Source organism: Aulonocara stuartgranti (genome assembly GCF_965226115.1).
Source record: "Aulonocara stuartgranti genome assembly, chromosome: 14".
In the NCBI taxonomy this organism is placed as follows: domain Eukaryota; kingdom Metazoa; phylum Chordata; class Actinopteri; order Cichliformes; family Cichlidae; genus Aulonocara; species Aulonocara stuartgranti.
In genome coordinates this window covers 26,071,417-26,099,350 of record NC_138950.1, presented here as the reverse complement: position 1 = coordinate 26,099,350, position 27,934 = coordinate 26,071,417, and the positions used below count along the sequence as shown (strand labels likewise).

Here is a 27,934-nt window from a genome sequence, read left to right as displayed (position 1 = left end):
GTTTTGGGAGCTCTCACTGTAGTATGCGTTAATCCGTTTATTACACGTCTCAAAGTGATATTCACAGTGCTCCGCTCAGCACAAGGCCTCTAGCGCAGATTATGCCCGCTCCACAAACACAAAAAAACATCAATAATGCACAGGCACACACACTCAGAGTCAGTTTCTGATATACAAAACCACACTGACACACTTCCTCTTTCTTTTCACACGCATACTCACATTAAGCAGCACATTAAGGCTGGATACCCAACATGCTGTCAAAGCTAAAGTCGTTCTGCTGCTAACGATCCATTACACACTCCACATATCCGACAGCGAGAGGCATTGATGCAGTACCAAAAAAAAAGAGGGATTACCCCCTGTCGTGGCCACTGGATTGGTAGTGGTGTGTGAGAAAGTGTAAGGGGTGAGATTCTAAGGTGGCCATGGTGAAAAGACACAGACACACAGTATGAAAACGGGAAGGTACGACACTTCACTGTTTGATTCGCACACTGGAGAAACTCACATTTGCCTTTCAGGATATCAACATCAAATGGACATTTGAACAACTGCCTAAGCATTTCTAGGTCAACTAACAACAAAAACATATACCCTCTTTATGATAAGCTCATCCTTGATGTGATCCTCGCACAAATACAATTGAAAGGCATGAGGGTAATCAAATTTAAGGATGTGTGTTACAAACCGTTTGGAAGCGGGATTACTGCATTCATCCTGACTTCCACTGTGTTCTGTACCAGTACCTGGAGTGCCTGCTTGGGATGGAATATTTAAGAAAGGTTAAGAATTAATGGTTTAAATCACTCTTGTAATTCATAATTCATTCAAACACTTACTGTATTATTTTCTATGATCATGATCTGTAAAATAATATACTGATCACAGATAGCTATATCATGTATATGTGATTGCATACATGAAGGTTTTTGGTCTGTGCTCTTGACCATGAGTCTTAGCTCCTGCTCCAGGCTGCTCAGAGCATGTGCAGTTGTGTCTATCTCCAGGTCAGGGTCCTCACAGCCCATCTGGTCCACATTACAGATCTCCATGATCTCTCTGGCTGCTTGGGACAATGGACAAAATACTGGCGAGAATTCTGAGTCCACTGTGGGAATAAAGAAACAGCGAGAAAAAGGAGGGGACAAGGAATGAGAGGTTTGGCAACGGACAGTGCGAAATAGTTAATGCATACTTGGTAGATAGCCTGAAAGCAGATATGGAATAAAAGCCAAACAGGGAAATGGGTAGAGAAACGCATAAGCTGTGAATAAGGAAGGATGGAATGATGATCATGAGGCTGTACAGTAAAAGGTATTTTCTGAAAACAGCTACAGAGAGAGTGAGTGTAAGAAGTAGATAAGAACAGGTGTAGAGGAAGAATGGAGAAGGTAAGAAGAAGATGGTATGTTGCTCAGGATTCAAGAAAAAAGGGTCGATCACAACTGTCAGTGGAATGAGTGGTGTCTCATCCCACTCCTGTGTGAGCCACATCAAATTGAATCAGATTGAACATCCATCTCCACCTGCTCACAGTAAATTACATTGAGGCCCCCACTGAGAAGCTATGATAGTGTGGGTGTGTATGTGTGGCTGCAGCACACTGATTCCTCATGCTGCGTGCTGTCTAACCAGTTTCAGCTTCAGTGTTAAATCTTTCAGTCTTTCAATCTTCCATTGTCTCCTCACCTAGCCCTCCCTCCACCCACTCTCAGTGCCTGCCTCTGTCTTTCAACTGGCACAGAACCTCCACTTAGTGCTTCACAACCACCTGCACTGTCAAACTAAGCAGCATGGGAAGAATGATGCATGCAGGGGAGTGCTTCTAACGCATGTGGACACACACATACCTCTAGACTCGATTTATTTCAATTTTAAGGAGATGGCGCACACATATTTAGATTTCTGCTACTGATAAATCTCTGTGCCAGATTTAAAATGTATGAAGTGTAAAATGAAGAAGACTCTTTGATATCACTCAAGCGTTCCTTTGGAAGGTCAGATTTGAATAATTCCATTCTGCATGGACTGTATGTGGGATATGTTAATAGCCTTAAGACAAATTGAGATGTAATACCTAACATATGCATCTTTTTCATGTGATATATTATTATAATTGTACTGTAGGTATAACTGCTGTATGGAACACACTACAGTAAAGTATGGAGGGGAAAAAAGGAAACCAAATGCTGTGAACTTTAAAAAGAGTTCCCCACTTACAAACATGCTCAGGGGCACAATGCTATTTTAAAACATTAATTAATGGCACAAGGGAGCCAAAGCACAGATGTTTTGGCGAGAAGCCTTCTTCTGTGTGCTGTCAGACAGCACATTGGAGCGGCACACTGACAAAACAGCACAAGGAAGCACTCTGAGAGGGAACTTGCCGAAACATCAGTGCTTAGGTTCCCTTGTGAATTAAAAATACAGAAAAAATGTTGCACACTCATTTTGATAGAATAGTTAAATATGTTTCAAAGTTGTTTTTATTTATTGTTTTTAACTAACGTACTCCTCCAACTTAAGTTTAAGCATTCAATCTGACAAGACTATTAATTGAGTGTAGCTTATGTGGGCCTCAAGAGTTGGAACTCTTGGATAAGATTAATTTTAAAAAAGACTTATGAAAGCAGGTTTAAATACTTTGACAACATGGAAAGAAGTGAGTTAGGCAAAATAATACAGAGAACTGATCAACACCGAGAGGGAATTAGAAATCTCACTGAATAAAACAATTTACTCTCTGGTCTTTCAGGTTTCTATGTGTGCAAATATGCATCAGCATAAAGAGATTAATGCACTGTTTCGTGTATCTGTATGAAAGGATGTATTCCTGGATCAACCCACAGTCCTGCATGTGTACGTGCTCAGTATAAGTGGATAATATGTCTGTTCACAACCAGCACAAACATTGAAATAGTGTTTCTATATGCAGAGATATAGTGTATTAATTGTGTCCACAATAGAATTCTGTGTGTGTAAATAAATAAAAAGCACAAAGAACTCTGTGTACCTGAAAATCTTCACATAGACACAAACAAAATACTCACAAGCACTCATGACAGCGCAAATACACTTCCACTCACCAGATGTTCCCAGTTCATCTGCTGATACTTCTCCTGTCCTGGATGAGTGAATCTGAATTCCAGTTGGCTGCCTGTGGTTGTCCTTCATCACACCGAAAACCAGGTGTTCCTCATTTAAAGCTCTGAAGCTGCTGCTTAACCCATAACTTTGTAACCCTAAATGAGTTAAAGGAAAAGTTAAAGACGGGTCATAGCACACCTCACCCAGAACAGCCATGCATACAGGGAGTGCAGAATTATTAGGCAAATGAGTATTTTGCCCACATCATCCTCTTCATGCATGTTGTCTTACTCCAAGCTGTATAGGCTCGAAAGCCTACTACCAATTAAGCATATTAGGTGATGTGCATCTCTGTAATGAGAAGGGGTGTGGTCTAATGACATCAACACCCTATATCAGGTGTGCATAATTATTAGGCAACATCCTTTCCTTTGGCAAAATGGGTCAAAAGAAGGACTTGACAGGCTCAGAAAAGTCAAAAATAGTGAGATATCTTGCAGAGGGATGCAGCAGCTTCTGAAGCGTGATCATCGAACAATCAAGCGTTTCATTCAAAATAGTCAACAGGGTCGCAAGAAGCATGTGGAAAAACCAAGCCGCAAAATAACTGCCCATGAACTGAGAAAAGTCAAGCGTGCAGTTGCCAAGATGCCACTTGCCACCAGTTTGGCCATATTTCAGAGCTGCAACATCACTGGAGTGCCCAAAAGCACAAGGTGTGCAATACTCAGAGACATGGCCAAGGTAAGAAAGGCTGAAAGACGACCACCACTGAACAAGACACACAAGCTGAAACGTCAAGACTGGGCCAAGAAATATCTCAAGACTGATTTTTCTAAGGTTTTATGGACTGATGAAATGAGAGTGAGTCTTGATGGGCCCGTGGCTGGATTGGTAAAGGGCAGAGAACTCCAGTCCGACTCAGACGCCAGCAAGGTGGAGGTGGAGTACTGGTTTGGGCTGGTATCATCAAAGATGAGCTTGTGGGGCCTTTTCGGGTTGAGGATGGAGTCAAGCTCAACTCCCAGTCCTACTGCCAGTTTCTGGAAGACACCTTCTTCAAGCAGTGGTACAGGAAGAAGTCTGCATCCTTCAAGAAAAACATGATTTTCATGCAGGACAATGCTCCATCACACGCGTCCAAGTACTCCACAGCGTGGCTGGCAAGAAAGGGTATAAAAGAAGAAAAACTAATGACATGGCCACCTTGTTCACCTGATCTGAACCCCATTGAGAACCTGTGGTCCATCATCAAATGTGAGATTTACAAGGAGGGAAAACAGTACACCTCTCTGAACAGTGTCTGGGAGGCTGTGGCTGCTGCTGCACGCAATGTTGATGGTGAACAGATCAAAACACTGACAGAATCCATGGATGGCAGGCTTTTGAGTGTCCTTGCAAAGAAAGGTGGCTATATTGGTCGCTGATTTGTTTTTGTTTTGTTTTTGAATGTCAGAAATGTATATTTGTGAATGTGGAGATGTTATATTGGTTTCACTGGTGAAAATAAATAATTGAAATGGGTATATATTTGTTTTTTGTTAAGTTGCCTAATAATTATGCACAGTAATAGTCACCTGCACACACAGATATCCCCCTAAAATAGCTAAAACTAAAAACAAACTAAAAACTACTTCCAAAAACATTCAGCTTTGATATTAATGAGTTCTTTGGGTTCACTGAGAACATGGTTGTTGTTCAATAATAACATTATTCCTCAAAAATACAACTTGCCTAATAATTCTGCACTCCCTGTATATTGGATTCATAAAAATGCATACTTCTTGTTCTCTTGCAGTTGCTCTTTAAAAAAATATATCATCTCACACTTTCACATTCTGATATTGTCCTTTACATGCTTTTAAAAAGGACTCAGAATATCTGGATCCAAAATGTACAAAATACAAAGAGACAGATCATTCACTGTCACGCTGCTATCAGTTGGACATATAGCAGGCAATTGGAAACTGCAATGGATTTTCTTCGCTATCTAAGTCTAGTTTGTGACCTTTCTACAGCACTACCACATGGAAAAACATTTTGGCTATGACTGAATATGAATGCAGCAGACTATAAAACTTGCAAGATGACAAAACAAAATACAAATATTTATTTCATTTTTGTTTGATAATTAAAGTAAAACTATTTTACACTGTATTTGTTAAGTATACAAATCACTGTAATCATCAATAGTTCATAAAATGTGGTATTTCAAAGGTACTTAATAGTAGTTCATAATAACAAAAGGATGCTGAATCAATTTTAGGATTTTTATGAGATGTTATTCCACAAATATTGTCACATACACACGAATGAGCCCCTTCAAAGGCTTCTGCAGATTTAAATACTCATTCAAGTTAACAGAGCTGACAAAACAAGGTAAAAAGAAACACACACACACGGCTGTAAGGAGATAACATAATCTATTAGCCTAAGTGACTTATATAGATTAATTCAAGTAAATTAATTTGATAAAATAATCCATTTGTCTATTTATCAGCAGAAACTGTACTAAACAAATATTGCTTAACAAGCTGCTCAACCAGTCCTGACAGCTGCAATGCAATTACTGCTGTTTTCAGCTCTCTCTCCTGTGGTCAGCTAATTAATTAATTGATTAATACTACTGACTGGAGAACATACTTACTACTCAAAATCAGCTGAAAATAAATAAGAGGGAAAGGGCGAGCAGTCGCATAACAGTTTGTCATCTCGAAAGAAAATGGAAAAGGCTGAAGCTAGTTTGGAAAACACACATAGATTTAAAGGGACCATTCTACATGTGTGGTGTGCGTGCGTGTGTGCGCGCATATGTGTGTGGGTCATTATCCTTCCTATTTGCCTGCCTGACTCTCTCTGTCTTTCCTTTTGTTGGACTCGATGCACATTTTGACAGAAACTGCACACTAACAACCTAATTTTCTGACTGATGAGGTGACAGGGAGTACGGAAAAAGGGACAGCAGGGTGAAACTGTAGAGCAGCAGACATATAAAACCTGTTGGATTGCAGTCTTGCCAACGAAAAAAAGGAAAGAAGATAAAAACAGAATAGACAGATGGAGGGATGGAAGGACATAAATGAGTGTGAAGTGTTGTCAAGGTGATATTCCTCCTTTCTAACCTTTCTCTCTCATTAACTTTGGAGGTTTAACGATGGTGGCAGAGACAGAGCGGGATTTGACGAGAGGTTGGCTGCATGGTGCGAGGAGGCTAGCGGTGCCCTTGTGGGAGTCTCTCACCGTCAACCCTATTCATTTAACGCTATACTAAGAACTATGTGATTTGATAAATGGCATTCAAGTACTATATGTGGCTGCTAGACTTCCATATGTTATGATGTTCAGTGCGAGGGGCATAAACACATATCCAATTTACAAATTATTAGTTTTGAAGCATTTCAAATGTCCATTTTGCAATCACAAATAGAACATTAATGCTACGCTCAGAAGGCAGTTTTCTCAGTGGCTACAGCATGGTCTACCACCTGCAGTTAATGTGCAACATTCTTAAAGCCATTTTGTTACAGAAGGGAAGGTGTAACAAACAAGAAATAAACACCAAAAGCAGGAGATAAAAGTCCACATCGTCTCCCAAAGGCAAATGACAGCGATAGGTAATAAGTAATATACTATTACATACAAACCTTACTGCATACCATGACTATGCAACCATAACTAGTTAGCCACAATATTAAAACCACCTGATTAATACTCAGTAGATTGTCTTGGTTCCACCAAAACACCTCTGTCCTGTTAAGGGGAGGTCTTGGGGTATCCTACAGAGTCTTGCATCATTACACTGGCAGACGATAATTTGGTTCCTCTGGGTTGTGGTTTGTTACCTCTGTTGGTGTAGAATCTGATGAATCAATGCCATGACCATCACTGTGTTCCTTGAGTGATTATGGGAGAGTTTTTCTAGTGTGATGAGCCACATTGTCCTGCTGGAGGCCAATGCCGGTGTGTATTGATGTCATTGTGAGGGGCCCAACAGTTCTAAGGTGGGTGGGATACATGTTACAGTAACAACTACATAAATACCCAGTTCCATAGTACCCCAGCAGGAAAATACATTGTCAAAAAATACAAGAGATGATCACTTCACTTGTCAGTAGTTTTAATATTGTGGCTGATGTGTGTATTTGAACAGGATCATACACTTTAATTTCATTTGGATGTAACATTATCACAATACGTAACCTTTTTTAGCTTTCTGTGTTTTAAAGTTCCTCTTAAACTAAAGTAAAATTTCTGTGATGTGTCAAGGATGCAGGCTTTATTACTACTTTGTGACTTGTGAGTCTTTTGTGATGAAATATCGACATTTTAGGCAGGTAGAATTAGGCGTGAGCCTGTGTTTTCCTAAAGTTAAGAAAAGTGAGGAGCTAAATATAGGTAGAAAGAAGCACAGAGGTTACAAAGCATTTGAAAGCAAAGGCTTGCACACACTCACATACAACACAAAACAAAACGGCATCACAGGAAAGCTCCCTTTGGACCCACCAGCAGTAAATTATCAGTGTTGTCCCCAATCTCTCGTTTTTCACCAAGCAGCCAGCACTCCTCTGGGTTTAAAACTCATTTTCGTGTGTCTTGTAAGCTCTACATTTTTACATATTTGTTCTAAATCCTATTATGAGGCCTTAGTGACATGAATAACGCTCGCAAATTGGAAAGTATCTCCAGGCAAAAGCTGGACACAGAGGTAATCTTCACAATCTAATCTCATGAAGCACAATAGCAGCAACCACACTTTCTGATGTCGTTTAAAGGAAAAACAGGATGGCAATTGAAGAAATTGAAGCATAAAATCTCAAGCACACTATTCATACACATTAAAAGACTTTCCCTTTTTAACCTACCTGTTGGGTCTGAATCACGCGGTGGAGACTGGCATGTGTGAAGTGGGTCACAGTGTGCATGTTCTGGTGTCTCTGGTTGACCGGCAATCATATCCAAACCTAGAGGCGAAAACCCATGCAGATCACAGAAATGCTCTGATCCAGACCCAGCACTCTGGTTGTGCATTACCTGAGGGTATACACAAACAGATGGAGGAACACAGGAGAAGGGGGGATGGAAGGAGGAAGGGGGGAAGCAGTAAAAAGGGGAATGACAAAATGAAAACAGTGAGAAAAAACAGGTCATGTTAGGATGAGATAGTAAGTTGATACACGCAGAGACATGGAAAGAGAGTAACGTACAGTGGAATACAAAATAAAAGCTTGCTCTTAAAACTATCTGTGAATACAGTCCTTCCTGAATCAGTCCAAAAAGATAAAACAAGAGAGCAAACAATATTAATTTAACTTCAAGCTAGGTAAGCATGTTAAATTTGTATTTTTCTGTTTAGAATGTGCAAATACATATAAATGAGCTAGCTACTGTTCCCTCTCTCATCCAAACTTGATGAATTGATTTTTAATTAACCCTTGGAGCTGGCGAGAGCATCTCACAATAGTGTGGTGGGTTCGCTGTCGTCCCTTTGCAAGTGTCGTCCTGTGAGACAGAAGAAAATGTGGAAGCTCTGTTTAGATAAGATTAGATCTGATGCATTAGCATGCTAGCCTTGCAAGACATTGCAGATGGGCTGGGAGAGTATAGAAAGAAAGGCATGTGGGAATAGTGCCACACAGAGCAAGAAATGAGCAAGGATGGAGAATGACAAGAGGAAGACGGGGTAAAAGAAAGGAGAGGCAACACAACACAAAGAAACAGCAAGAGACCAAATACAATGATAGTGTGCTGCAAAAAGGAAGAAAAAAAACCTTGAGATCTCTTTGTGCAGACCAATAGCTCCTCATAATAAGAAGGATGATGACTAGCTGCCTGAACTATAAAACTAGCCAACTGTTAGTAAAGTTAAAAGAAAAGAAAAGGGCAGAAGGAAAGAAAAAGATTGAACAAAGGAAAGAGACAGAGAGAAAAACATACACAGAGGACCAAAGAGGTGGGTCCAGAGAGAGGGAGTGAGAAAAAGACAGAAATACCATCTAATCATTTTATGAGCAGTTTGATTCAGGTCCAGAGGCCACAGATAACCACCACCTTTACAATCATGAGCCTCATTTTATTCCAGCTTTTTAATAAAGCACTACCCTCCTTATTTTTTTTTCATTCCTCTGTCACAGTATAAAGGATTCATACCATTAAATGGCTGATAAGTCATTTGGGACCATTCAAGCACTGCCTTTTTAATCCACTCTGTTACTCTTTTCTTCCCTCAATGGTTTGCACCTTTAACACCACAGCTTTAGATGTCTCTGAGCTATAGATGAATAATGTAAAGTAATTAGTGTGATACAAATGTTATCTAATAGATCAGGTCAGCTACAATAAGAAACTCTAACTGTATGTCGCTGAAGCCTTCTCATTCAGTGCAGTGATTATGTCTAGTGTAATGAACTTCAAAAAGTTTTATTACTCAGCTTCAAGATATTTCCCAGATAAAGTTCAGTGGATGACTAGAATGACTCATTTGTTAATTCAATCAGTTATTTGTCAGCAATGAACCACTTATGCGAAGCAAAGGAGGTCATACAAGATTACTCATTTTGTGCAGTAAAAATCTCTGTGCGGCTAAAATGAGAGATATGCACCTCTGCATCAAAAACTTCTCACTTAATATTGTGGCTGAAAAATGTCTCAGTTAAGGTCATTATTGGACAATTTAAATGAGTCACACAGAAACAATGGTCGCAAATAGAATGGTTAAAAAGTTAATAGGTTAAGGTTCAAGTTACACCAGCAATAAAGACAAATCTCTTTTGTATTCGTTCCTGATTGTCAATTTGGCAGCCACTTACGAAGTTCAGCCATTTGCAATTTGCATAATATTCCTTCATTAGGAGAAGACTGATTCAGAGAAAATAATGCAATGACAGCTCTGTAATCCAAGGCTCCCTCTTTCAAGAACCAAAAGCAACTGGGAATACAGTAATATGTTACCATGGATAGTTCTGGCAGCTCTTCTGACTTATCAGCCTGCATGTCTTTTGTTGTTTCTGTCTCTGCAGGAACAAAGGAATCTTCTAGATGAGATATGGCAGGATTCTCTTCTCTGGAGCTCCCTCTCATTAAACGCCCTTGCATCTGTGAATCTTCATCTGAAGTATCTTCTTCAAGTGGATCCAGACCCAGGCTATCACTGGACATATCATCGCCACTGTCTTCAGGCGAAAATCCAGGAATACATGTTTAGAGAATGAAAGGTTTATTTTAAGTTATGATTACAATAAGTTGTTTGTTGTTTCATAGACTATGATTGTTGACTTTGATCTAAAATGCTATGGCATTATTATTATTAGTATTATTACAGAATTATTGTCATCCAAACAATGTTGGACTAAAAACTGTTTATTATGACTCAAACCACAGCAGCAGGATTTTCATCTCTATGATGCAATGAAAACTACAACAGCCCTTTCACATGGCACTGCTCTGGCTGCTGCATTCTGGTTGTAATATGTCATTTTTAAGAGCACTCATAGTCTTTACGTATACATTAATTTTGCATTTCTATGGGCCACATGAACGTATGTCACGCTATGTTGCGGTGACAACGGCATGCACATGTGCCCAGCTGGTGCACTTGAACTGTACTTTGTTCCATGCAGCAGGAAACTTGGCTATGTATGGTGCAAACCATAGAAAAGAATGGGTCTCAGAACACAAGGGTGCCTTTATCATGTTTCATATGAAAGGGCCTTAAAGCTTTAATAAGCTGAAGAAGCAAGCTTTTAGAGTTACACCAGCTGAGAAGCTACAGTAAGTGGCAGAAGGATCCAAGAGGAAAGCACAGAGGAGATGGATGAACAGGCAGGTGTGAAAACTAAAAGTAATACCAGGAACAGATCTGACAGAACAAGCCATTATGAACTTACAGCCCAGACTTTAGTCAAATTCAAAGTCTTTTAGTAATGTTTTTTTCTGAATAAAACTGCACTTAGCAAACCATAACCATTACATACACATTCAGGACTGGGACCGTAATGTGTACGCAAATAGACCCAAACAAAAAGAGTAAGGAAAAAACTCAAATAAATACTTTACTTTTGAGCTGTGTAAATACTCCCACACAGCTCAAAATACTCCTTTGAGCACAAATCTTTGATTGTTCAGTTACAAGAGTTAATTGGCTAGTAGTAGTACTAAATGTTTAGTGATATTCATATAAATGTACACAGCAAATAAAGTCTGTTCCTATCTTTCCAACCATTTGTTTTGGGCATACATCTGTACACATTGAGATGCATGACATTAACTATGAAGTTCACTGAAAGTACTCTAAGAGGGAAGGGCAATTCTCTGCTGCGTAATTACCTTCCTGTCTGTTCTAGCTTTATGTCAGGTATTTACTTAAAAACTAAACATTAATCAATACTAATAAAAAGAAAAAGAACACTTTTTATGGCTGGATCTAAATTGGCTTTGACAGCCCAGTGGAATAAAAGAAAGCCATTACTGCTAAGATCCACAAGCAGTTTATTCATATAAACTGCCTGACCAGTGAGAATTGTGTTCAAACTGTGGCATGACAAAGTGTTCTATTAGGAATCACTTTACTGCAAAGACCTGTGCTTCCCCATCCATAAACATGGACATTTCTTTCTCCTATTTTCTTTCTCCTATTTGTGATCCAAATTTGACTCCCCAGACATTATTGTCTGGTCTCGAGAAATCTCAGCAAATGCCTTGAAATGCAAAATGTATCAAATCAATTTATGAGAAATAGACTTCATAATAGAAGTATTCTCTATGTACAAATTGTAGCTATGCAGTGGAAAGAATATTTAGGAAGTAGGGCATATAGAGATGTATTTGCCTTTGCATTCAGGCAGACTTTAAACTACTAACAGAAATATCAGACTATGTAATTATTACTTGCTCGAAACAGTTTCTAACCTCTATTACCCGGTTATTTGGAAAGTATTTGTTACGCATGCCCTTTACCTCTGCTTTTCAACCTTGTTAGCGAGTGACCTTGTACCAAACCCTCCTTGGCCATTAAAGCTGAGGTGGAAATGTCATATCATATGATCTAAGAGTTGTTAATTGTATGAGGTGTAAATTGGCAATTCTTCTTCACAAGATAAGGTAACAATTAAATCTCTCATCTCATCTGCATTTTGTTAGAGTGAATCTAGAGTAGATCTGTAGTTAAAGCCAGACAGATCACCGCGGAGTAGTTTGCCAAGTTAATTTATAGCTGCAAGAATAAAAACAAAAGTGACATGACATGATAAGCATGTGAGAGAACTGAAGATGAGCTGAAACCACACAAAGACTGTTTTCACCAACTGTTTTGTCTTTGACAGTAACAAAGAAGCTTTTATCAGTCACATTGTGAGTCCATCTATTTGTAACAAAGATTTCTAACAATGTAATGTAATCACACAAAAGCAGTTTAAGACAAACCACTCTTAATAAATAGTTAATTTAGCACCCATTAACAAGACTTTCATTACAAAAACAAAGTAAATATTGGGTCTAATTGTTGCTCATCACCATCAGTACGCCCACAGGCACACACAAAGATAAATACCAGAGTGGGCACATTACTGCACTTCACTTACCTACTGATAACCTCTCTTCTTCATCCACTTTAACAGGAAGAACGTTATTTTGGGTGACTTTTAAGAGAGATGATGATGGGATATAATTTGTATCCTGTGACTGAGTTGACTCTGTTTCAACAGACCTAATAACTGGAGCGTCCTCAAATGTTTGAGTTGACCTATATGTAGAGTGTTCATCTGGAGGGGTCGCATCAAATAGAGATAACTTTGACAGGGTTTCTGAAGCCACAGCACTTATTTGTGATTGAGCTGGTTCCAAGTATTTTGCTGGTGAGTGTGCACTTGTAGTCTTAGGGGACAAAGGCAACTGGAGTTGATTATCTGATAGAAGAGATTCTGGGTCACATAAGAAATACTGGGATTCCTTTGGGGACATCAGATTGCTTCTTGGTGATTCACAAATCTTTGGGGAGGAAATAGGCTCTACAAATAACCGGGAAGATTGGGGTTGATCTGGCAAGAGAGCTGAGTCCGAGCATTTCTCTAATGGGGCCGGATGGTTCACTTTGGGCAATAAGGTTGAGTCAGTAGAGCTGGATGATGAAACTGTGAAAGTAGACCTAAGGGGAAATGATATGGATGGAGGAGGGGAGAGATGCTCATCTGAGATTGGCGACCTGCTACTAGTCGTAACTGAAACATCAGCTGAAGATTTGGGAGCTTTAAGCTGGGAATGTGGTAACAAGGAGATATGTTGTGGTGCTCCACAGTCAGCTGTTGATTGGGGAGATTGGCGAGGTGACTTTGCAGGTGATGTCTTGATTGACGACTCTGAAACTGTTGGATTCTCAGCAGTGGGGCATGTTGACAGCTTGTTTTTAGATAGATGTGCTGTGTAAAAGATACAAATAACATTCAGTGCATTGGTTGCTTTTGTAAGCATGAGTTCAGATAATGTTTCATAAGCATGGCTTAAAGAAAAAAAGGTTGTTGTTCAGGATTTTCAGACAGAACAGCATCACTATGCTTGAATGCAGAGCTCCAGTCTCCTTACTTTACTAGATCAGTGTATTAATATTTATGCACCACTTCCAAATTGCACAAGTCTGAACTGCAGCATTAATGGACATATACAAACAAAGAAACACCTGAGAAAACAGAATTCCAATAATCTGCACAGGCTTTTGGCTGACATGGACAAAGATTTTAACAAGAGAGACCCTGTCCACATCCAGGAGCGCAGGGAATGTGTGGAGAGGGTTTGCAGAGAGAGAAAGAGTATCACAGACAGCAGCGGGCCACGCATATGACAATATGAGGGAATATACAGGAGGCTGTGAAAAACCTCAGTGCAGTTTTGAAACAGATGTCCTTTTTTTCTCTGCCTTCACAGCCACATTTCAACACAACAGAGTGTCACTGCAATCCCCTACTGCCTAATACCTGGGGAATTGCAGATGTACTATGCTTTCCTTTCTATGTATGTCTATGTATGTGTGTCAGAACTGAATAAAGTGAGAAATATTAATGTAAAAGTGACCTACATCTAAAAGAAAACTTGCTGGCTTCTACAGTCTGATACAGATTAAAAAAGCATGTCATTTACTCTTTCGCTGCAAAATAGAGAGCTCACATTTAATCGAGGGCCCAGCTTGTGATGTCTGAGGCTTAGATGGTTTGAGCTTCTGAACTAGTCTGGACTGTAGTGGTGCAACAGGCGAAGAAGGGCCGACTCTTAAGGATCCATCATTTAGTAGGGCTGTTTTGGGCACCACCGAGTTTCCTTTCTGTGAAATCCACTGAACAGTATGGACCCTGAGTGATGAATAGAGAAAATTTGTGAATCTATGTCCATTTTTAAAAGTCAATCAGAGAGACACAAACAGCACTCATATGTTTTAATAATTAAATAATTAACATTTTTGCAAAAACCTTAATTGACTTTGCTCCAGTGTTTCCTGTTACATGTTGTGTAATGATATTCCTGCTAGTAAATTAACAGTTAAGGCCTTTACGCACCAGACGTTTAAAATCAGTAAAAATATTTCATGAAATAACTATTTCATGCGTTAAATGCAGCTGTTCACAGCAAGCACATAAATTCACTTGACGAATCTGTACCATTTCCGTTTTTTGTATTTTTCTGATCAAAACAATCAGATCTGAACAATCAGACTACTGCATTTGACTTTAAAACACACAACAGTACTGCATATAGAATAATATAGAAGTAAAAAATATACTATTTTACCTCAGACACACAGCTGGACATGCTCCAGGTCAATCGGCTCTCTTAAATGCTTTCTCTCCCTCAGACCTGCACACAACTCTAACTAACAAGAGTTCAAACTGCACCACTGACATCCTGAAAATCTTGAATGCAGCAGTGATACAGCTTCAACTCCTGGATCAAACCATGAAATTCTGCCCGCTGCTGCCTTCTCCTGAGAATTGTATGAACCCAGTATCTCTTTTTCTTCCTTTTCTAGTTTAGAAACATCAGGACCAGCTCATCATCGCTTGATGTTGGTTTCATTTTCTTTCCGTGTGTTTTCTGAGGACGAATTTGCTGTAAAAACTCTGATACACGTTACAAGGTAAGCTCGGCTCCAGAAAATTCAGAATTTCGTGTTGTTTTTTCGCAAAACGCGCTACAGTAGATGTGTAACGACCTTTACTGTCACAATCTTTGATGACTTCTATCAGCTTCCACAACATTTTCATTTTTAGCCATCCAAACAATGCTTCTGTACTACAATGTATTTAATAAACATTTACAACAAGTTGATAACTAACCGACCAATAACATTTACAAAATAATTAGTAAGCTTAAACAACTATTATTTAGTGATGATGGTTCCTGTAGAATGTTACATTTTCTTTTTTTTCTTTGAGCCTTACTCTGGGCTGTTGTCTGCCTTCTTTTCAGCAGCACTGAGTCCCCTCCTGTCTCTGCTTGTCTGTGGACAACAAATGAGATCAGTGTTGTGACACATGATTTAGACGGGAAAAAAAGAGAAAGAACAAATATGTTAGTGTTGTAAAGTCATGTGCACAGGTGTTAAGTTTTTGTCTTTATTTTTCCTTGTTTGTCATGTGTAGACATGTGGTCACTGAGGTGTAATCCTTTAAAATAAAATACTCCAGTTATTCTCACCTCATCCAGGACTTCAATGCGGAGGCATGACTCAGGTGTAGTAACCTGTGGCTCAGGTCCACCCATGCTGACAGGGACAGCAAACAGTGATGCACAGTAGTGGCGAAAATCCTCCTCCTCAGCTACGCACACACACACAATCAAAAGAAAACAAAAAGAGACAGAGCCGTGCTTTCTGATATGTTGTTGATGGTGTGACCTGAAGAATCAGTTGCTTTTCTTTCTGCTTTGTTACAGCTTATACTTTTTACTTATAAAGCTACTTCTAGATGAACATAAATATAAAAGGTGATTTTTTTCTGTACTAGTAGATTTCTAGTCACTTAAAGTGCAAGCCATTTATTATTCATCATTTGCACTGACAGAGAATTTACTATTAAATGTACAGATTGTCTTAAGCATCGGTTACAGACCAGGCCAAAACTCAACTCCCAGGTTAACTCTCAGTTTTTGGCAGTTAGCTTGTCTCCTAAAGTTTGGCTTTGGCAGTCATGCAAGTGAGCTAGAGAATGACTAATGATGGATACAAAGTGTTCTTTCTGTCAACTGCAAAGAGCAGAAAGTATCTGACTGTCTGATTTTGGCAGAATGGCTACAACCATAAACATATAGCCATAGGCATGAAGAAGTATCATCAGCAACGTGTTGATGAACGTGCCATGATAACATGATACCAGCATTTCATTTCTAATCTCTTCCTACATGTAAAGGAGGCCCCAGTGATACAGGTGAACACTTAGGTCTTCCTATGTTGCTGACACAGCAGGAGCTGAGTAATGCTCTCACTGCTAAGGAAACTACTTTCCCATTCAAAAAATGACACCAGACATTTGTAATAGTCTACTATCTCTGGGACAGGTTTTAATGTCAAGCAAATATTTACAAGCTATTACCGTTTATATGGCTATTTATGCAACATACAAAACAGTATACCATGTTACACTGTTATCCTATCATGACCAACACAATTGGCACATGAATATACATGAAATTTCCTTTCCTATCAGTTAATTTGCCATTCTTTCACTCTTGCTAATGATGCTGTTCTGCCTTCTTCTTCTCTCCCTCACTAACAATTCTTCTATCACATCACCACATGGGTTTGACAGCTCACGAAAATGAGAATTTAAAAGAAGGGGGCGCTCCCAACATGCCGCCAGAAAACAGCTTTTATTATTCATGGACACACACAATGCCCTCCCTTTTATATTCAAAGACAGGAGAGGAGGAGAGATTCTGCAACCTGTTGTAATTTGCATGCATTAGAAAAGTTTGAAGCAGGTGGAAGGAATAGTTTATCAGCTGCTAAACAGCTCGACATTTCCCAAAAAGAAAAGGAGAAAAAACACTGCTGTCTTCCTCACATCTGCATATAACCGAAACAAAGTATTAATTATTAAATTGTGAGTAGAGAAATGAAAGCTGTAGTATGAATAACTGTTTTATTATTTTAATAACTGTTTTATATTATAAAAGGAGTTAGAATATAATTAGCACTTCACTGATTTGAGAGTATGGAAATGATGAAGGAATAATGAGTTGTTTGACTCTCTATTACAAGCAGGTAAGAGCTGTAAATAAATGTGCAAATCTAAGTCTATCAATATGTAAGTGTAGATCTTGAAAGCTCTGTATCATTTCCTACAACAGCGCATCAAAACAAAATAAAGTTTACATAAGAACAGTCCTGTAAAATAAGTGCATGTATTTTCACATCAATAACTCCAGTTGACTAACATTTACATGGCATTCAATTGAAATCTGAGGGCAAAGACATTCAGGAAGAAAAAGCTTTTTAAAACGTCATTTTGGGCAAAGGCTACAAAATACTTGTGGTCGAAACGACCACTGAAATTAACCCTTTCATGCGTGAATTATGGCAACCTCAATTAGGACTTTTTATTCATCTTTAGGCATGAACAAAAAAGATTTTTGAACTTCATTTTTTAAACATGGACTTTTCAAAGAGTTTTTTACATGTCCACTTAGGTGGACAACATACATTTTGAGTGGGCGGCAGGGTATGGAGTGATACATCAGTGTCAGATGTAGTGGTTTTTGTGCATGTTTACTATCAACACTGACACAAATACAAGAACAGCCTTTGAATAGCTGTCCACTGTAGTGACCACTATGCGTGAACGGGTTAAAGCTTATCTAAAGTAAAATGTATATACGCTGTTTCAAAAGTCCTAGAATCATATCAAGATGGCTAAAAGGCTGCCAGACATGTTTCTAGAAGGTCTTTGGCTTTAATGTGCAGTTTTGTTGAGGCATAACTGAGTTTGTATTGGTTTATTATGATTTCATACATTCAATAAAGGGATATGCAGTCAATGCTATTCTTTTATATGAAAATTATCAACTATTTGGCTTCATTTTTGATTAAAAAAAGCACAAAAAAGTGAGCTCTGGGATAAAGGAGGTTAAGAAACCTTCTGTTTGGGAAGTTTATTCAAGGGCAGGGCATTGTCAAATAGACAATTTGTAGCCACAGTTAAAACCACTTGGATACAGTGGTGTAATCCCCTTTAAAATAAACAACTAAACTCTCAGGGTCATAAACACCAAGACCTGACCTGGTCCTCTAATAGCTTTCTAAGCATTATAAAGTAAGGGCAGTTCCTGTCTAGCAACAAATAAGGTGTGCAATCAGGTTCTCCTTCAAAATAAATTGTTCTGGGTTATTTTGATAGTAAGAATGTACGTTGTTGTAAGAATCACTATGTGGGCACAGCAGAGAGATGCTGACATATTTATTTCTGAAATGCACTCTTGTTATTAAACACATTTAAAGAGAATTTGAGTCACTTTTTCTTATCAATCATTACTGCTGTAAACACAGGAAATTTTGACTGAAGAAAGATTTGAGATAGACAGCTATTCGGAAAGGGGGGAAAGCAAGGACTAGCAGATCCTAACCAGGTCAGGTTTAGAGTGAATCTTGATTGATATGATGAGAGGCAGTTGACAGCCTCCGAGTCCAGAGGTTTGGAAGGGGAGAGTTAATCTTGGTATATGTCTCCTTTCAGCCTCAGCTGGGGGCAAAAAGTCAGGACACTAGTACTGACTGATGAGCTCCAGATCGTGTGCTCCACACTACAGGCTGACTTCCCCCTCACCCCATTCCTTACCCTGTCAGGCTTGAGCCACCTCTAACAGCCCTCTGCCCACACAATCACAGCCAGTGATTACCCGTCACAGTGCCACAGTTGGATGGGCAGGTACTGATACGTCTGACCCATTGAGAGGGAAAGATTTTGCCATTGTGTGTTTCTGTATAAGTGTGTGTTTGGAGTGTGTGTAGATTTGCACTTGTGTTATCTGTCAAACTACTCAGTCCTGAGCTGTTTATTTGTTTGGTAGAGAGCCTGGTTCTGGGATGTATTTCAGAAAAGTGATGTGTACAGCAGAAAATACACAATTCTGAACATAGTATGATTGTGTCCCTCATTTGTTTGTCAAAAGATGTTCATAGGCTTACAGATGTACTTCTTTATGCAGTTACATATTAGCATGTTTATTACCATTAATACTGCTTGGAGTCTCCTCAGCGGTTGTAGCAGGCAGACATTTTTGATCTGCAGAGACGGCCTGAGATGATGGGTATATTTCAACTGGTGTTCTGAAAACACAGAAATCATATTTAGAACAGTGAATAAGGATAGACCCCAGCCAGAAAAAGTAATTTAAGTAACAATTTAAGTAACTTATTAAGTGTCATGTTTTCCTCTTTCCCTTTATCACCTCATTCTGTTGCTGAATGATTGACAGATGCATACCTACATATGTCCAACACACTATTCCCTTATGTTTTGTGAAATCAGCCTGCTGCATTCTGATTTTTTTTAAAAAAGGAAAAAACACACACTAATACCCCAACTTCCCACTGCAGGAAATGTGCGGCAGACTTTGTAGATTACTTTATTTAATCCTGAACACTGTTTGCCTCTCCTTAGTCCTCCATGGAGCAAGCTAGCTCTCTTCTTCTTGCAAACAGTACAGTACTTCACATGATGTAGCCTCACTTACTAGCCTTAGGCTGTTTGCACATTTAAGCTTTCGCTAGAGAGCAGTAAAAAAAAAAAAATAAAGATAGAGGAGAAAGCCTTCAACCAAGTGATCAGCAGTGACCAGCCCTGATAAAGTGTTCCTGCAGATGATCTCTAAAAATGATTTTCTCTTTTTTTATGTATGAACTAATAATCTAATGGTTTTGTCATTATCACCCTATTTTAAATTATACAAAATAAGAAAGCCTGGACCAAACTGCCTGATGGTGCATAAAGATAATATGGTGTATGAAATATTTCTTTTTCTTTTGTACTTTGACAATGTAAAAGTGCTTTAAAGCTACTTTTTGGGATTGCAATAAATCTTACATCAAGCCAGGCTCAGGTCTTAAATTTTGCAATCATCTAGCACAGTTAAACCAGCCAGTAAATGCAGGTGAGGGTCAGTTCAGATGTCAGTTCTATATAAGTCTGTGCAGACTTTTATTTCAGGGTTCAGTGCTTTGATCACAGATACTTTGACTCTGGCAGCTGATGGAAGAACGAGCATTCACTTACCCTGACCACACCGCCTAGCCAGCTCAGGAAATCAAACTGACGCACCCCCCCGGTCACAAGCTTGCTTTCTGTAACCTGCAGGCCATGCACAAATCTACCAAGATGGTAGAGTTATGACTCTAATATAGCTGAGCACTTCTAGTGAATTCTTTAAAGCTCTTTCCACCACTAAACTCCTTCCTTCCTTCAGTCTTTTTCCCATTATTATTGAAGCTTGTTAAAATTCAACCTCGACTTTCTTTCTACCAGCCAGTCTCTTTGTCTCTCCATTAAGCTCTGCCACCATCACCGCTGCAGGCTTATTGCACTCTAGATTGGCTCTCTGGTCTATTCCACAGTTAAAGGCTGCTACAGCTGGGGACTTAGAGCGTTCCTGCTCAGGCAGTCGGAGGGCCCGAAACTGCACTCTTCTTGCCTCATCCCTGACCTGCTCTCCAGTGGACTACTCAGCCCAAAAAGAAGCTGGTTAAATAAAGGCTGTAATAATGGGACCTGCTGAAGCCAAGCCTGCAGGCGGTGTACTGCACAATAAGTAGTAAGAAACTGCTTTATACACTGGTGACTGATATCGGCTGGTTATGAAGACCACAGAGAAGCAAGAGAAACAAGTTCCGTGGTAACAAAAAGTATCATAACAAATCTATGTATGTGTGTGTTTGTGCACAGCGTGGTATACCTCTGACCCCTTACTGGAGGCAGCAAGAAACTAAGGGTGTATATGATGCTACAAGGACAAGTTGACGTAAAAACTCGATCGTGTGGTTGTATCTGCGTAACAGAGATGTCATCAGATACATGTGAGACATCTATCTGGTGACAATGATACGTCGGTACCATAGGTATCATAGGCAGCACATGTACCAAGTAGCTTAGTTATAAAATTTATACTCTAAATAAATTTATAATTTATTTAGCCATTATTTAAGGAAAAGTCACAGCAGTTGGTTATAGCATTAAAAGTTGTTGCCAAATACACGATAACATAAATAAATCAAAACCAAAACTTTGAGCTGATACTGCTTTTAAAGCTCTTAATCATTCTTAACAATAAAACATTTGCAAGGAATAACGAACAGGGGAGAAGCATAACTTTTCACTGAACCTACTGCCTGAAGCTCATGACAGAAGCCTCAACATGGTTTTGAATATTAACTATATGTGTGATGCATGCACATTTCTATCTGTACCTCCGGTGCTTCTTGAGCAGCAATCTGTCCATGTAGGTAAGGCTGTTTTTTGTGAACTTCACCTTGACAGGAACCCTCTCTCCCCCCCTCCTCTTCTTTGTCCTTCAGCTTCTCTGTCTGGAGGGAGGGCAGTCTGGGTCGCCATAGCTGACACTGATACTGGAGGGAAATGGGGAGAGGGACATCAAACAAAAATAAAGTTAAGATGTAAGAGGTGGAAAAAAATGCCCCAAAGGAAAAAAGATTCAGAAAGGTAAAATAGGTAGCAGGAAAACATAATCCGGCAGCTTCTCAACACACTCCCCTCAAAAAGTGAGAAAACACCTTGTCACCATGCCAAAAGTGCCAAAACACAAACAGACAGGAGAGAGCCCTGTGGGAATAAGAAAAAAGATGTATGAAATACTAAAGGAACATAGTGAGCGCATGAGAGAAAATAAAAGATAGAAATAAGAAGGAGACATGTTATGATTGTACTCCAGACACTTTGGCAGTCCTCAGTGGAAGCTTTAAATTGGGCCTGGGTGCCATTGGCCTGACAGAAATAATTAGGGCTGGAGGGGCTAGTAGCAATTTGCAGAGCAGAGCGAAAGGAGAGAGGAGCAGAGTCTGTTCACGCAGTAAAGCAGAGAAAATAGGAGGTCTAATAAAAAGCACAAACACCTAGACACATATACAGAACCTGGAATAATAGTGCTAATAATACACACCCGCATAAACCTGAGCGCACAAACATTATTGCAGATGCAGATACACAATATCTGCGAAAAGACACAAAATTGCCTGGAACACTTGCGCGTGTACACATACGCATACACAAAGCTGAGGCGATTAGTGCTGTGGTGTGGAGTAGGGCACCCCTAACACTCCTCTCATTATCTCAATATGCAACAGCCATGGATTACCCTCCTACTGCAGTGGTAAGCACTTTCTGTAAGACCAGATCAGAGCAGATACAGGGAGAGGGAAAGCAGGAAAACTGAGAAGTAGGTGAAAATGCAAAGAGAAAGAGCTGAGAAAAAAATATATTTGTTGGTAAAAGCTGAATACAAATGTAAGTGTATACATTAATCTGATAGCCGTAGTTAGACACTGCAGCTTGGTAGTGAAGCTATACAGTGCTCCACATACATTCTATTCCACTCCACTGCAGGAAGTGTGTGTTGCAGGAGCAACTAGCTACAAGTCACTGCGACGGAATGGAGGCTGGAAGTTTGATACCGACAGATGGTGTGCCATGGGTGTGACAGATGACAAATCAAAACTGAGCTGGTCTCAACTTTTTTCCATCAAGCACCAAACATCATATGCTTCCATGTTCATACACACACACACACACACACACACACACACACACACACACACACACACACACACACACACAAGCTCAGCAGTGAAGGCAGATAGGATGAACATGGCATTAATCTTCAAACAACCACTTTTCATGATAAAAAAAACCCCATAATTTTCTTTAGCATTTAAGCACTTTTAAAGAGCACTCTGGCTTTTAAATTAATGCAGAAATGAAGTTTGCTACTTTTCAATCCTCAACTAACTTTCAGCACAGTATTCGAGCCCAGCAAGAGATTGACAAGAGTGGAAAGTGAGGAGGTGGTACTAGAGAAGAAGAAATAGAATAGATACAGGGTATGGTCCAGTGCAAACCAACTCAAATGCCCTCCAGCAGATCACCTATCCTCTGGTACAACAGAGTTTTAACAGTCTGTTTGAGAGTCACTGCAGTCTGTCCAAGTCAAAATACCACTTTTTGAATTTACAGTCACCAGTTGACCTAACATTAGTCTAACAAGCATTCGGACCTTGGGTGGAAGCTGATACACCCAAAGTAAATCCACAGGTACAGGGAGCATATACTAACTCCACACAGAAAGGAACCAGAGACGACCTTGCTGAAAGGTGAGAGTGCTAGTCAGTGGCAGCCATTCCAAGACTGTGAATTACAAACAAAAACTGCTTTGAAATTGAAAAACAAACAAACAATAAAAGATAAATATTATGTTCTCATTATCATTAGTGTCAAAACACTGGGTAAATTTAATCAGTTCAATTTAGTGTACCTGGTCTGGCAGGTATCCAGACTCCATCATTCTTCCCCCTCCATAATTTGAGCGCCTCCTGGAAAGATCTTGCAGACTCCTCCTCATTGTACTCTCCTTTAAGGAGTGAGGGTAGAAATCCTTTGTTATCATCTTCAGTAATTCCCACCTTTTTCTCCTCTCCATGACTCCTAACTAACATCTGCAATAGAAGAGTTGTTTCATCAGTGTACTTACAGGGATTGATGGCAAACAGTGTGATGTAAGGGTAAGAAGCACCCTTGTGCATGATAAGACTCCTACTGATAAAGGTTAGTGTTAGTGTTAGCACAAATCAAATACTACTCACAAAAAACTGTTTTTCTGATATCCTAACATAGCAAATATAATCAGAATGATGGTGCTAAACCTTTCAGGTTTTTTTGATGACTGCAATTTAATGAAGGGGGTCAGTTAATGAGTTTTTGTGTGCTGCAGGAACTGACCTGTATTCATATTCTAAAGGCAAAGACAAGCAAAACCTAAAATATGCATATGTACGAGCGTGGCTGTAACCTTGGCAATACCCTTGTTGATGCATCATTTTAGTGGCAACAGGAACTCTTTATCTATCTTTATATTAGACCTCTAAATATAAAGTCAACTGAAATAAGGCTGAAAATAGAAACTGTTCCTCATAGTAAAGTTCATTTGAGGTAAAAGAACAATGATTGTTGTACACACATATCACAGTGACTAACAAAAGTCAGTAAGCGTTCGGCAGTTGGAAACCAAACAAAACAAATCTGCTTAAACTCCCATAGATGAGTTGGTAGATATTTTTTTGCTTTTGTTTTTGTTCTCTGCCATGAAATCTTATTTCCTGTGTAGCTCTGATTTCCCTGACACAGCAGCTTTTGTGCTGGTAAGATGCAACATGTTCAACTTATCATTCCTGAATCAACTTCTGATCTTTGCTCTAGGTGTAAAAAAGAAACAGATGGCTTTATCCACATGTTTTAGACACGCAATAAACTAAAAGATTACTGGTGCTCAATAAGAGAGGATATACAGGACTGTCAGATGTGAGATACCCTCTTCACCTAGATTAGCCCTTTTAGAGGACATATCTGATGTCCCTCCCTGTCAAAAGAAACCAGGCACAGTATATCAAACCAGCCATGACTGCTGGCAATATTCGTATTTCTCTCTTATGAAAAAGTTCAGATCCCACCTTCATCTCCATGTCGCTTCATTTAATCTCCAAAGAAAAAGACATCTTTTTGACGAATGCTGGTCTGATTTCAGGCACTACATTCATAATAGATTGCTGTCTTTGTTGGGTTTATATGTTTGTTTTCTACAAATGTAAATTTCTGTGTAAGTATTGTCAAATTCATGAGTTAAATCTATCTAACTTTTTATAGCTGAATAACTGTACTCTTTTCTGTGTTGGTGATGTAACATTTATTTATTCATTCGCATACAGTACGTATATTTGACTGTTTTTAGTTTTTCTCCTGCCTCAGAAATTATTGATTCCAGTATAGTTCTTGTCTGGTAGTGAGTGGGAGTGGGACTGGGCTTAAGGGACTGTTTTTGTTTTATTATGTTTTATTGAGTCTTGCTTAACTTATCTTTTTTTAATCGTCACTGATGTTGGAATATTTTATTTCTACTTTATTTTTGTAAATGGCCTAATGTTTCGGGGAAAAAATGTAATAAACATAGTTAAAACAAAGAAAAAAATCATTACTGAAGGTGTTGCCATGGTTTTGCTTGGAAAAAATGTGTGGTTACTTTTGTTTAATCTGTTGGAGATTTTCATTCACTTCCATCTTTTCTGAATAGCTTTGTGGTGCTGAAAGCAAGCCTGACACCGTGTTTGTGTCCTTGTTTAAGTGGGTATTAACTGTTTCCTTGATGTGTGTTATTATTTTTTATTGCCATTCTTTCTATTCTTATGCTCTTATGCGAAATGGCTGCACTGAACTATAAGCATAAAAATTGTTTAATGAGTGCTCTTATTTTTTCTATTAAGAGATACTTATATTTACATCTGAAATGGGGCGGGGGGGGGGGGGGGGGATTTGGACATTAGCTTACAATTTAGTGGATCATTTAATGAGTAGTTAATACAATTGCAGCCTACAACCAGCCCCTTAGATGTGATATTAAAAAAAATAAACAGTAGCTGTCTTTTGGCGGGGATAAAATGTTTAATAAATTTTGCACACAAAGGCAGCCGTCGTTTTTATTTTGTTGCAGTTGTTGCTGTTTTTAAATCATACTGCATTCTGGGTAATGATGTCAAATATTTGTACCAGTCTTGGTCACAGTCTCTGGATCCTCTAGGAAGACAAACATGTAATGTCTCCAAGAACCTCTATTTATGCCCAAGCACAACCTAACTGAGCAGGAAAGCTTAACTGCCATTATCAGAGATGTGCATTAAAATGACAACTATGATAGAAGGGACGAGGCAGCTGTCTGACTTTTTAATCCAAGTCAGTGTTGTTTTCACACACAAACACAATCCATAATATTGACTCACACACTTCGCCTGGCCACTGTCTACCTTCATCCACTATGTCTGTATCCAGCTAAGTAGCTGCATCACTCTTAGCTGAAGAACAACATGCACTTTTTTGCTGAGCTGGTGACACTGTTGGTTGTCAGGTTCCTGCTGACTGTTGGTTCACTTTCAGACAAAGCGACCACCATAATGAACAGTTTGCTGCTTAGTGGAAAACAGAGGTGGGAAGTAACAAGTACAAATACTTCACTACTGTAGTTAAGTAGAATTTTAAGGTATCTGTACTATACCCATTTTTAAACAAATATTTGCACTTTCTACTCCTTTTCAAAGCAGGCTCATTACGTTAGGTTTAATTTTTCACGTCACTGCAGGCCATCAAACATCAAGCCGATTTGGGCCTAAACAGTACAGCATGAAAGGCTATCGTGTTCATGTATTTATCACCAGAGGGATGTCACATAAAAGAGATTAATGAGGCAAAACTGTGTAGCTAGTTGGAGATTACAGTGGGCTGGTGTTTTGTTTTTGTTTCCTTCTTCTTCTGTTATTGAACACAACACCGGAACAACTGCAGGTGTCCATAAATTGTGGTCGTGGTACTTCAGCAAGGATAGTTAAACGTGTCGCCGTACTCCTTTCTATGCCTGTGTAAAGCACCCTGTGTGTTGGATGTATCAAAACTTGTTTCCACCACTGAAAAAAAAATCCATAAGTCAACATTTTCATGTTGTTATTTTTTTTCAATTCTGAGTTTTGTTTTTTGTTTTTTGTTTTCTTTTCAGTAATGGAAATTAGCTTTCATAGAACTACACAAATTAACTGACCTTTACTTGCTCTCTGACAGCATTTAGACTCCTTATCAAAGTGCATTTTAGGCACACTTGGTTTTGGTTATCACATCTTTATGGCTTTAACTAAACTAATGCATCAAATACAACAAGCCTTACTCCACCAGGACTTTCCTGCTTCTTTCTCCTCTTCCTATTGACAAGAAAGCTGTGGAGACTAAAATCAACCCTCTTCTTTCCTTTGGACTGGTAATCACAATCAAAAGCAGCACAATGTGACATTTCTTTTTCATAATTTATAATGGCGACCTTGTAATGATCGCTCTGGAGTGCCATTAATTTACCCTAAGTGCACTGCACGCACAAAGTAATGGTGTCTTTCATAGGTCAAAATGAGGATTATAAATTCAGGATTTTTCAAACAATGAAAATATGTGTTTATAACAGCCTAGATGAGTTTCAGGAGAGTAAATTTACACCTTGAGGGTCAAATGTTGAGTTCCTTTTAATAAAAATGACACATCAATTTTAAATATTCAGCCTATTACCAGAATTAAAAACATATTAAGTTATGTGTTAAGCAGGGAGGTTTCTATGTCTGTTGCTGCTCAGACTGGTGAAAATTTAATGCCTGTATATGAAGTTTTAACATATAAGTTGAACACTAGTTTGACATTCAAAGACATTTCCTCAGTACCTTCTGACCCCAGCTGTTCAAAATGACTGCTGTTTGAATAAGGTCAACTGAGCTCGGTGGTATAAAAAGTCTGAAATGTCAATCTAACTGTTCTTGCCAGACCTACACAGCTGGAGGGCATTTTTTAGTCCAAAGGTGCATGCAGTTCACCAGCCTGCCTGTAGATACAGCCTGTGGATATAGCGTCAATTAGAGTTTGTTTGAAGTCTTTTCAATTGACTCACAGTGTGCAGGGGTAAAATTTAACAGTGTTAAGGCTTGTCTGGTATGTCTGAATTAAATTTTCACAGCCGGTTAACTGCAGTAGAGAAGAAAATGTATTCAGTAATCAATGACCATTTGAAATTTTTT

General features: G+C 39.0%; 1 protein-coding gene across 3 annotated transcripts in view; it reads right to left on the bottom strand.

Moving 5' to 3' along the window:
* LOC309687714 (uncharacterized protein) overlaps positions 1–21,645 on the bottom strand; it is a 30,127-nt gene extending 8,482 nt beyond the window's left edge. The window contains exons 1-12 of one of the 3 annotated variants that reach the window (XM_082502855.1): positions 21,524–21,645; positions 19,293–19,390; positions 15,766–15,887; positions 15,510–15,568; positions 14,242–14,423; positions 12,666–13,499; positions 10,039–10,259; positions 8,521–8,589; positions 7,953–8,121; positions 3,090–3,245; positions 923–1,111; positions 692–761 (exon numbers count right to left, since the gene is read on the bottom strand). In XM_082502855.1, the coding sequence (XP_082358981.1) occupies positions 692–761; positions 923–1,111; positions 3,090–3,245; positions 7,953–8,121; positions 8,521–8,589; positions 10,039–10,259; positions 12,666–13,499; positions 14,242–14,423; positions 15,510–15,568; positions 15,766–15,887; positions 19,293–19,390; positions 21,524–21,555 (2,201 nt within the window). In that variant the 5' untranslated portion in view covers positions 21,556–21,645. The remainder of the gene's footprint in view (positions 1–691; positions 762–922; positions 1,112–3,089; positions 3,246–7,952; positions 8,122–8,520; positions 8,590–10,038; positions 10,260–12,665; positions 13,500–14,241; positions 14,424–15,509; positions 15,569–15,765; positions 15,888–19,292; positions 19,391–21,523) is intronic. The other 2 variants (XM_082502856.1, XM_082502857.1) reach the window with 2 other exon arrangements.
* Between the last annotated feature and the right edge of the window lie 6,289 nt (positions 21,646–27,934).